Here is a 12,607-nt window from a genome sequence, read left to right on the forward strand (position 1 = left end):
TCCAAATGTGTATTTTGGCAAAACTGGCTTTTTAGTTCGTTTTATGGGTTGCTGGGAAAACCCTGGATTTATTGTTTACTGAATTCAAAAAAGGCTGGCCCTTTAATGCCATGGATCAATGCCATTATTATACTGTTTGTTTCTATATCTAATTTACAAAACAAATGGGAAACACAGTTACTACACAAGCATGTTCAGAAGTATTAGACTCACATGGGTAGATTAAAGGACCTTTTAACAGATCTGCAAACAGCAGGCTGATTAATTTTCTCCAGACCATACATTAATCTCTCTCCAGACCCTTTCTTCATACTCCTCTCTTTACCATGCTCTATAAACATCACCAGACCTTTTGTCCTGAAGGCCAGCTCATTAGTAAACCGGCAGAACTATTACCAGACTCGGGAACGAGCGGAGCAAAACAGTTGTTCAGATTTACCTTTGAGGCTACATGCAGCCAAAAGACTAATGAACAGCAAACACTGCTATCTACAGCCTCTAGAGCCGCAATGATTTTTTAGAAAGTAATTAAGCTAATGCAAGAGAGGCAAAGCAATTGAGTGAAAGATGTTGTGTACCAGACTCTGAATAGGGCGAGAAGTGGGACTTTGAAGATAAAAAAAGATCAATGCAATGATGGACACGGGCGCGGGCTGGTAATCTGGCATTTCAGGCAAATGTCAGATGGGCTGATCCACCTATTGGGCCACAACGGGCAATTTGTCTGTGGAAGGGGGGGAAAGTTGTGGAAGAAAAATCACTTCACAGCTGCAGCCCACTTCATGTTCGGAGTCTCTGTTTGATTTGACATGACATTCTCTCACAGCTGATAAAAGCTGGACTCTAAGGCAGGTGTATTTGTACCAACACTTGCTCCCCCCCAAATCCTTTCCAAGTGGATCTGCCAAAAAAAAATGTAAAGGCGGAGTGGATAAGGTCAGGGAGAAATGAAAAGGAAATCTAGGAGCTGAAACTGCAAAATAGTTTTTGGAACAGGTTAGGGAACAGACTGAAAATAATACTGATGCCTCAATATGACCTGGAAAAGTAACAATCAACAGGAAGGTAGACTATTTCAATTAAAGATTTTTTAATGCCTGTAGCCAGGGCGTAAAATTAACACCCACCAAGCGCCAATGGCGGGTACAACATTTTTTTGGCGTGTAAAACAAAAACACACACCTACCAGTGGCCGATGGAAAATGTATTGCATGTAAGGTTTTGTTTTCATACTTTCGCCCATTTCTGCCGCCTGTCAGGCTATTTTGACCGTCATGGCGCGCTGTATTTGTGTTGTGATTTGGTACGTCGGGAACGGCGTGACGTCAGCTACTGGTGTTCTATTCATTCCCTTTGCTTGAAGAAGTACGGCGGGAAGATTGTTTCGAGGAATGTGGCGACACATTCCCGGTGTGTCCAGTTGATGTTTTTTATTCTTTTCCCTTTTCCTGAGGGTTAAATGGAATGTTCCTGTTAAAGCTGTGACACAGACATTTGGCTCACTCAGTCAATGTAAAAGGTTGCACTTTTGAATATTTCTAATGCATGATGATGCAGCAGTCACCTTGAAAGGAAGTATAACCTAATAAAGTAGCAACAGTAGTACTGTTTGACAGTAGAGCGAAAGCAGGAGGTGTTTTCTTCATAGGATTAGCACATGCTAGCTTTAATTAAAGAGATTAAACTTTTCACCCTGTCCTTAACGGCCGTTAATATTGACACTAAAGGAAAGTTCCTTACTGTAGCTTTGCGTTAACATATTTACTGTCCCAAAATGTTCATCAACAGTCCATCTGCACACGTTTGTGTCAGTGTAGTTTTTTTTTTCAGATTTAAAGTATGTCTACTTGTCATTTAAGCCATATAGTAGTGATATCCCCATGCTGTCAGTGTTGCAAACCGCAGAAACATTCACAACTTGTCCTTTCTTTATGATCACACCAGGATTGATTGATCCTCCTGCATCAGTGGCAGATCTCTACACAATGAGCCAACAAACTCTTTGCCTTTCAGCGTTCATCTTTTTAGTGACTGGTGGAGGTTTTAGTGAACATTTCCCCGGTCTGTGACACTAACACAGTTTACAGACATGTCAATGACAGTAGCGTGTCTCTTTAGCAGGTCTCCAGAGTCTGGTAGTTCAGGCTTTGCACATCCATAATGGCTCTTCCAGCTGTGGGTATGAATACTGATCGTGTTGTTGGCCTCAGGCCTGCAGCCAACTGTAACCCGGGTTAGTCTCTGTGAGCAGAATCTGCCATGGGGATTGTCCTTGCTGTAATCAGAACAAGGCTTTACTGAAATTCCCCTTTGTTCACCATAATCTCCTATCATCACCATTACGTATGGTGCGGGAATCCTGAGATTATTACACAGTGACTCTGAAACTAAAGCTTTTTTTTAAGTTGTCACAGGCTTCTTCTGTCCCTTTCTCCAAGACGTGGGCGACCCTTTTCTATCAAGAATTGTTGAGCAGGATTAGTGAAAGCAAAAATAAGAATCATATGTTGTTCTTACTACGTGTTGAAATGAAAAGGCAAGCTGTTCAAAGAAACGTTAGGAACCCTTTAATCTCTGAATGGACAGTTTGCATCAGGTTGATAGCTTGGCAGGCACCAGCATTTTCTCACTGTTGCCTCACTCAGTTTTGTGTTGGTCTGCTGGCAGCTCACCTTGAATGTAATATACACGGGTATGGTGTGAATGCACAGGATGGTGTTACATTTTTCTAACTTAAGAACAGTGGGATGATGCATGTGACAAATTCAAAGCTCTTTAAATGTTTTGTCATAAGTTTAACAACATGTAATGCTTATGAAGTAGCTTCATTGCGCAGTGTCTGTTTTGTTGAACACTAATGACACAGTCGTCACATGTGAACAAATCAAGAAAGCCTTGTACTCTATCTTGAGTAAATCCTTGAAAAGGTGCTCCAGAACGTTTCCACACCAAGGACAACAACATAGAACCAGCCTCTGACTCTGTTCAATGTACATTACAATGACAATCACACATAAAGCTTCTTATCATATGTCCTTATTTTAGTAACATTCACTAATCTGTTAATAATACATTTCATTCAATGTCTTTTGTAAAGCAGCAGTAGACACTAAGTTATGTAGGAGGCTTCACTCTGGCTAACTCCAGCAGAATAAGCCTGAAAAAGAAGCCTAGTTTCTTATCATTTGATTACAATTGACAGGTCTTAAGCTTTCTGAAATAACAACATGAAGATGTAATAGAAGCAAAAATTGAAAACTGTGTCAGGTCTGGCTTCAAGAGGGGGAAGAAAACAACTTTGTAAGTATTTGTTTGTTGAATGGAGGTTGGATCGATCATTTCTGATGCATCTCAGGGAGTCAGGAAATGTAGCAGCTGATTGGCTTTTAAAACACAGCGGCAGACAGACCTGTCACTCAAGTTTAAATGTTTGATGTAGAACGTTTTGTCAGCTGCACTTGCATGAAGATATCTCTTTATCAGGATGAATAAATCATTGTCAGATTGCCTCCAATGGGAGCCAGGATGTCATAACGGTGGATGTGTTCCACCTGCTTTTGCTCTTATCATGAGGAGTTTTTCCTGTGAACCAAAGATTGCAGACACGTGATTGGTTGATACTACTTGGACTACAAACCCACTACAAAAGAAACCGTAATGCTTCCTATGCTAAAATATCTTGTTTATGCAGCCGGGATATCAAATTTCCTAACTTACTCGAAACCACATACTTATTTTTTTATTGTAGCTGAACAGTCATTGAAAATGTTGAGGGGTTAAAGCTTCAGATTGCATTGCGGTTGTGAGTAACTGAAAGTCGAGACTTCTCTGTGATAAGTGGAAAAATGAAGTCTGAGTGGCAGTGTGTCAGAGAATCATGTATCAGACTGATGTTCTGGCAGTGATAATTAATCCCTGGTACTTGTTAACAACTCATTGAACAATGCAGTACTTGTAGTGACAGACAGCTCTTTGTTCCTGCAGATAATGTCCGCGACTATTTTCGCTGCAGCACTTCATGTGATGATCTCCAGCACTGTGCTGTCACCTCTCTCAGCCTCCTCTCTCAAACACACTGAGCCTGGAGGTTGAATCCAGGTTTGGTTTCATGTGATGTCAGTCTCATCAGCACATTGGATCAGTAGAAATGTGAGTGCACAGAGAAATCGAGGACACGCAGTGAAGCCTTGCTCTTATTGTCAGAGGACTGGTAGCTCCCCCAGGCTCCTCATCGTGACTGCTCATCCCGCTGACATATGAACTCACACAGCTAAGGCATCTAATTAGCTATGATATAATTCAGCATTTGGGGATTAGGGCTATAAACTATTTAAATCTTCACCATGGGTGTCATTTGTAATATAAATTAACATTTACAGGTTTAATGAAGCATTATAGGGGCTCAGGACTGTGTGTGTACGTAATGTCATTGTGACGGATAATGATTACGAAAGGTCAGAGCAGGTTCAAGATGTTTTCTATATAGAGCACAAGATTAATTAGAATAAGTGTGTTCTAAATTGTCATAATCCTGCTGCTGGACTGTCTTCATGTGCTCTCAGATCATATTCTGGTGAATTTTTATCATGCATATTAACATGTCATGAATTTCCTGTAGTTTCTGGAAGCATTTTTCAATTTAATACTACTCAGTTAATTAACTAGCTGATATTTGAAAATGATCTGAGAGGTGATTTTGTCGATTCCGTTTATTTTTCTCTGTTCTGCTTATCCTTTTAAGAGTGGGGGTGGGCGGGTAATGGGGTCCAAGCTGTCATTGGACAAGGTACACCCACAGGTTGCCAGTTTATCACTGGGCTGACAAATAGAGACAAACAACAAGTCACACCCACATTTACAGCCTTTGGCAATTTGGCTCTAGTGAGAAGTTTTTTTAGCTGGTAATGAATCAGACCGAAATTAATACTAATGGCGATTTATGAGCAAACGAGAGCGTGCAGGATTGATTTAGTAATAATTGGTTTCTGAAACAGCTGCCAGGGGGTAGGTGTCGTATGAAGTGGTCGACTGCACAACTTTTTTTTGGCTTTTGTACATTTTTCTTCAGCAAAGATTCTCAATAAGTTACAAGAAAATAAATCAGGATGAAAAAAAAAAAACCACTTCTTACAAGTCTAGACAACACAATTAGCAACTAGTGTAGAGGTATGGCTTTGTCCACAGGGGGCGCCAAATACAGTATACATCAGAAGTTTCACACTGGAGTTTTAAAGTCACCAGACAACCTAATGCACATGTTTTTTGAGTACTAAGGAGGAACCCACACAAGCACAGGGGGAACACATGAACTCCAAACCAACATTAATGATTTGTCTCAATTACTTTTCAAAATAAAGCCACCTGAGAAGTTAAGAGTAGAAAAGTCTCTTACAGCAGATACATGACAAAGATTTGATCTCCCTAGCACCATCATAAGTTTCACATTTGTATTTCACTTCTGTCGTTGGAGCCAAGGCATGCGCAGAAGCAACCTCGCTGGTGGGGCTGAGCACTGATGTCTCACTCCTTCCACTAACCTAAACACATGACCAATAAAACATCAAAGATTCCTCAGGTTTGTTCTCTCCACAGCAGATCAGATCTGTGATGATTTGAAGCAGACACTCACGGTTATGGAAAGTTCAGTGACTCTTGTGTTAGTGTTTGATTTGTACTTAAGCCAGCCACCAGGGGGAGCTCTAAAAGTTCTGACTTCACTCAAGGTAGCTGTTGTTCTGTCCATGTTTCATACAGTCTAAGGTATGGATGGGTGTTAATCTAAGGATCACTGCTAAAATTGATCAGGTAAAATGTAAACAAATGTATTTCTAGTGGGCGTGCCGTCAGTTACTTCTTTGGATTATATAACAGCATTTATGATACTGTAACACCCACCACACTAACACAATATTTCACTGTGAGAGTCTTTATCTAGCCTGAACTTTGTTGATTGATTCACTCAAAGTAATTACTCTTCCTAAGGACTGAAAATGCAGTTATGTTTAAGTATCATAAGTGGAGTATCATAAGTCATGCTGAATTAATAGAGAGCAGACATCTTTCACAAGAACATTTCACTTCAGTGTTTGACCCGCTGATGCACTCTTCTTCACATTCTTATTGACCCAAACACTGAGTGGGAGCAGTAAAAGGATTCTTTTTGTATTCATCTTATCACTCCCGGGAAAATCACTCCCAAAAAACCTGATTATGCAAGTAGTTCTTGCATAATCAGATACAGAGAACCGAGAGCCTCACCTCTGTAACAGCATTTGTATGCTGTGAATCAGTCTACCATGTAAGTGACTGTAATGAATGTGTCAAAAGGAGATTTGGAGGAAGGCTCAGCTGCACACCGGAGGTATAAGCCCGTGCATGCCCTGCATCCCATACAGACACCTGAGCTGCTGCTTATCTTCAGCTGCATCACAAACACGGATGCTGCCTGTCCAACATCAGACTCCAGAGTCAACAATCTCGCACTTCCAGGAATGTTGAGATAAAGTTCTGGAGGAAAATCATCCAGATGACATTTATGTAATCATGTGTTTACTTTGGTGTTTATACAGATGTTTTTAATCATGCAGCAGACTTCCTTCTCTGAACAGCCTCTGACTCCATCTAAAGTCCTGTGACACGTTAGAAATATGATTCTGCTTTTGACTGCGGTGTCGTCATTAACCTCCGCTCTCCCAGCTCACCTCTGTGTCTAAAGAGATCTCTGAGGGCCAGCTGATGAATTATAACACCCTGACCTTCTGTCATTATACCTGTGCCTTTAATGAGAGTGGAAGTCTTGAAGATAATTTAAATTAGGAAGTTTAATAAAACAGGTCAAGGTTTGTGTGACCTCTGGCCCCATATATTATACCTGGTTCAAATAGCACTTCAGCTGCCTCAGTTTGACTGATTGATGAAGTCGTAGGTTCAATAAAGATAAGATAAGAGATAAGAGATTCCTTTACTCGTCCCACAACGGGGAAATTCAAGTGTCACAGTAACAAAGTAGACAGTGCAAAAGAAATATATAAAGCAAACAAGAGCCTATAAAGTAACAATTATTAAAAAGTTATTAGCAATTAAAATTAAAATTAAATTAAAGAGGTAAAAAATAAGCATATCTTACACACATATATATATATATATATATATATATATATATGTATTATTGGTTATAGAGTCTGACCACTGCAGGAAGAAAAGACCTGCGGTATCTCTCCGTGAGACACCACGGGTGAAGAAGTCTGTCACTGAACGAGCTACTTTGTGTTGTTATGGTCTTCTGGAGGGGGTGTGACGTGTTGTCCATCAGAGAAGATAGCTTTGCTATCATCCTCCTGTCAGCCACCACCTCCACAGGGTCCAGTGGGCAGCCCAGGACAGAGCTGGCCTTCTTCACCAGTCTGTTCAGCTTCTTCCTGTCAGCAGCAGAGATGCTACTTCCCCAGCAGACTACTCCAAAGAAGATGGCTGATGCCACCACAGAGTCAAAGAAGGACTTCAGAAGAGCCCCCTCCACACCAAAAGACCTGAGTCTCCTGAAGCTTTATTAGAAGGCATGATTTGCTGTGTTTTAATCAGAATTAAATTGTATTATTTAATTTTTTTAAGTGAATTTTTGGGGCATTTTTGCTTTTATTGGATAGAAAAGATGGACATAGACAGGAAATGTGGGGAGTAGAAAGAGGGGGAAGACATGCAGCAAATGGTAGAGACCAAGAGTCGAACCTGCAACCACTGCAACAAGGACTTTAGCCTTTGTACATGGTGTGCGCTTAGACCACTGGACCACCAGCGCCCCTCATGAGAATAAAACGATGTAACTTGAATACATCTGAGCACTTTAAATTGGATAGAACTTAAAGTCATTACCGTCAGAGTTACGTCTGATAGATTTTCATCTTAACAATGATTACACAAACTTCCTAATCCCACACTTCTTTATCAATATATTGTTTTGATTGGGGGAAATCACGTAATGTGTATCTAATACACTTAATAACTGATAATGGCAGTTTTGGCAGGCTCCTCTCAGATTAAATTTCAGTGATATCCTCGCAGCCGATTAAGTCTTTTGTGTCGGAGCAGGTTATCTACTGCAGCCCAGGTGTTTTGATTCCTGTGCTTTTGGCTTGGCTTGATACCCAGACTGCTTTAATGGAAGCCTGCTGGCGTAGAGAGTTTCTTAAGTAGTGAGTGTCGGCTGTTTTCTGTTGTTTCCTGGTGTGGCGCAGTGTTGCCGAGGCTCCTGTGTCTCTCTCTGTTTGGGGGCTGCACTCCAGTGAGGTATGCGTTCTGGTTTGAAGGGCATTAAGAGTGCACATCCATCTGGCAGACCATGAGAGTGCACCTGACTGGAATGTGATGATCAGCTCTTGTGTGCAGCTTGTTGGATCTCTACAGTGGGATGCCTGGAGCTAGAGCTTACTACAGAGGCTCAGGTTTAATGAAACAGCCGTTGTGCAAATGATAACTTATTCACAATTTCCCCCCTGTGTGACATGTCATCTGATTTCCTCTTGACTCCTTTCAAGGCCCTGTAGGCAAGCGATTCCAAGGTTTCCAATGCTGGAAGGCCTCAGATAATGTACAGTGGTCTCTACTCACGAACTGAATGTTTTCTTTTTGGCCAGCGTGGGAATTCATATTTGTGTAAAGGAATCAAAGCCAAGAACATTTCTCTGTTTGTTTTGTCTCAGTCTGCAGGAGAGAAGGACGCTCTTTCACAAGCACACGTTTTCAGAAACACACACTACCTGTGAATTCACACTGTGTCATTGGGTTAAAGACTCTTACATAAATAACTGGTCTCCTTTTATTAACATTCATCTCATTTTCCCTATCTTTCCCCCCGCAGGCATGGGACACGGTGTGCAGGAGAAGTGGCAGCAGTGGCCAACAATGGGTTCTGTGGAGTCGGTGTGGCCTACAACGCCAAGATAGGAGGTACGGTCAGATACAAAACAAGAACAGGATTGATTTGATCCCATTGGGAGAAAAATGGTGGTCTCATTTCTGTTTTCTTTACTGACTACCAGAACAGCTGAGATACGTGTTCTGTAGCAGCAGTCTTATTTTCAGTCCATTTCCTGAGCCCAGCATGCCTTTGAATCTTTGTGAGCGTCACCACAGTTGTGATGTGGCTCGCCAATGGATCGTAAGAGTATTCGTTTTTGAGTGGAGTAACAGTATGGAAGAAGCAAAGTTGCATAAAGTCTCAAAATGGCAAGACACTGCAGCTTTAAGGATGTTTTCACTTCGCTGTTCTCAGATCAGTATCTACTGGATACTTCACAAGACAAAACATAATACACACTTTCCAAATTAAACTGGAGCAAAGATCCCACCGCTACATGAAGCTGTGACCACAAAAATACCAGAGTTGAGTCAACAGCTCTTTCAAAAAGCACAACAATAGAATCCTCATAGGGATGGGGTTAGCGGCAGAGCGGTTGTGCTGGGTCACATTACATTGTACAGATGTAGCTTCTATACCGCTCACTCATTGTATTCAGAGACATCTGCTTGTAGTGTCAGACAATGATGGTGGGATGCCTCAGTGTTTGACAACGCTGTCTGTAAAGTTTGTTGAAGGCAAATCAAGTGATGTAGGACTCTTTTGAAGTGATGTTACAGAGGGGCTGGAGTCAAATCGTCAGAGTAAACATTTGTCGGGACCTCGCAGTCCCCCTGCTGTGATGTCTTTCCCCGAACAACACGCTTGGTACTTAAATGTGTCACTTTGGTCGATGATATTTCATCACCCACCGTCTGTCACTGCTGTAATGCCATGCAGGATGTTGCCTTGTTTCACCTTCCCCGACTGAGCCAATGAAATAAAGACAGTTTTGTGTTGGTTTCTGGCTTGCACTCTGTCTCTGTCACTTTCCGTTATTGCTTTCAGATACATTTTCTTTCCCCATTTCTAACTAGAAAGCAAATGATCAAATTAATTTTCTTGTGGAGGGTAGAGCTGAAACTGTTTGTCAAATAGTCCATTGACAGGAAACCTAGCCACCCAACATTCTGAATATTACTTGATCAATTGTTCTTTTTCAAGTAGGTGGAAACATTTCTGGCCACAGCAAATTAAAATGTTACTTTCTCTGTCTTTTACATCATAATGTTGTATTTTAGTAATTTTTTGGACAAAATATTATTTTTAAAGAGTGGAAAACAGCATTTTTTTCAGAATCAGAATCAGCTTTATTGGCCAGGTATGCTTGAACACACAAGGAATTTGACTTTGGTTAAACTGTGCTCTCTTTGTACAAGGCATAAGAATAAGACGTACAAATAAAAATAAAAATATAATAATAATAACTATAACATCAACTATAAATACAAAGAACAACAAATAGGCTTTACTTATATGTACAGACTAAAATAACATGGTAATAGTGCAGTGGTGAGTAGCAGAGGTAGTTATTACATAAAAAAAAAAGTATATGTAGGTGATAGTTAAATAATAAAAGAAATAAAACATGTGAATTCTGTTTGGAGAATTGTTACATTGTATATTTACAGAGAGTATTTATCTGACAGGTATGACACTGTTATAGTTTAGTGTTCATCAGAGTGACAGCCTGATGATTTTTTTTAAGTTGTGGCCATGCTGTTGCATAAGTTAGGAAATGTAGTCGGAATCAGAAAAGAAGAGATAAAGGCTGAAGTCAAACATGTTTTTTATTTAACAATCCTGTGTACTTAAACTTGTTGACTGTACACGTCACATTGTACTTCAGTAAGTTTCAACAAGCACACATTTTTGCTCTCAAGGTCTGAATTCAGCGAGCAAACAGGACATGGATTTAAATTATTAAAAAAATCCAACATGGGTTTAGAATTGAGGGGCAGAGGTTGACTGCAGACCTGCAATTAACAGCACTGTTTGTGGAAAACATCATATTTAAATCATCAAAGGTTATAATTATTTCATTATCATTTGCCCGTCAGAGATGCACACACACAAAGTGGAATCTGAAAATAAAGAAGTTGTGAAACAGAAGAAAATATTGTGAAATATTAATTTGTTTGCTCTAAAAAGGATTTTGCACCCTGATGAGTTGTTTTGCCTCTGCCTTCAGGGAGGCTGCTTTTATACTTTCTGTTCTCATTCTTCAAAAGAAGCTTCAGTGGCTTTGTGATATTTAAAAAAACAACAAAGATGATTTGTATACATTTTTGATTCCGAACAACTTATATTATTATTCATGATATTTTATTTAAGCCGTCTCTCTGAGTGGTTATCCAAATGAAACAGGAAGATGAAAGTCTGTTTTTGATGCGGTCACATTGCTGATACATGTGCTTCTGTTTTGTGATTGCTGACGTCTTGTTCCTGCACCGAGGGTGAGCTGTGATGTCTGTTCTTGTGCTCCCATGATGTGTAGTGTCTTAGCAGTAGGAGCTCCTTTATCCCCGACAGTGCTGTCATTACCTCTCTGCTTATCTCAAAGTGTCGTAACTGAACTCTTTATGATGATTCCAGATGGCAGCCAGGAACACACCACATGGCACTCAGCTTCTCTAACACAACAACTATGCTGCGTGTGGTCATGTAGGTTGAGCAGGAGGCGGCATGGTGTTATGAAAAACCTACATGTGCTTTTATCCTCTAGTTTATCAGCACCTGGAATCAGTTCTGCAACATAGAGACATTAAACTTATATCAAACCGTTATATCAGCCATTCATTTCTAGATGTTTGATTGCTGCTTCTACTTTGAAATCCATAAATGACTCCTAAAACTTTCTTCCATCCTTTCAGATCTTAGTTTTTACATTTTTTATACGTAACAGCGATCTAAGCCTTTGACTGGCAGGTTCAAGCCTGATACATTGCCCCTTCAAGAGGAGCAGGGATATGCCAAACATTCACTGAACATTAAATTGACCCATACACTTCACAGAAGGAGAGGAGAGCCCAGATTGTGCAAGTCTCACAATAACTCTAAACAGACAGCCAGCTTCCTCTGAAACATCAAGAACAAAAGGCAGGGACCAAAACTGTCATTTTAAATCCAAGGCAGCTGGGCCAGCTCAGTCATCGCGGTGGCCAGGGAGAATTTATTGGAAGGCTTAGTGCAGCAGGAGCAGTGCTAAAGCTTCTGTGATTCCTCACTTGCCCACTTGCCCCCTGTACCACCTGCTGTACTGTAGCTCATTATTCACCCAGGAGACTCCTGTGAAATGGTTCATGCTAGTTTCAAACACATATTGGTTGGCTTAGATCTTCCAACACACATACGTTTGTCAGGAATAAAAGTATCCTTCAGGTGAACCAAAAGAAAAAACCCTCAGGCCCGACTGAAGTACAATAAATACACTAGAAAGTCACCGCCATTGTCGGGTCAGAGCTGCTATCCCTGAGGGTCTCCAGCAGGAGTATTTTCAGGAATTTACTGTCTGTGTTCAGTCAACCCACCTGTGATATTACAAGCAAAAATGATACATTTTATGAATAATGCTAAAAGGCCATCTTGCCTTCTTGGGAGTTATTTTGACAGAGCCAGGCTAGCTGTTTCCACCTGCCTAATGTCATGCTTAGAAAAACTAATAACTTCCTGGGTCTAGCTTCATATTTTGCATAAAGATACCAGTGGTAT

General features: G+C 40.6%; 1 protein-coding gene across 3 annotated transcripts in view; it reads left to right on the forward strand.

Annotated features, from left to right (window-relative positions):
• The window catches only part of furina (furin (paired basic amino acid cleaving enzyme) a), a 109,702-nt gene that overhangs the window by 74,157 nt on the left and 22,938 nt on the right, over positions 1-12,607 (forward strand). For all 3 annotated transcript variants that reach the window (XM_034679931.1, XM_034679933.1, XM_034679932.1), the window contains exon 7: positions 8,858-8,946. In XM_034679931.1, the coding sequence (XP_034535822.1) occupies positions 8,858-8,946 (89 nt within the window). The remainder of the gene's footprint in view (positions 1-8,857; positions 8,947-12,607) is intronic.

This window comes from Notolabrus celidotus, chromosome 3, assembly GCF_009762535.1.
Source record: "Notolabrus celidotus isolate fNotCel1 chromosome 3, fNotCel1.pri, whole genome shotgun sequence".
In the NCBI taxonomy this organism is placed as follows: domain Eukaryota; kingdom Metazoa; phylum Chordata; class Actinopteri; order Labriformes; family Labridae; genus Notolabrus; species Notolabrus celidotus.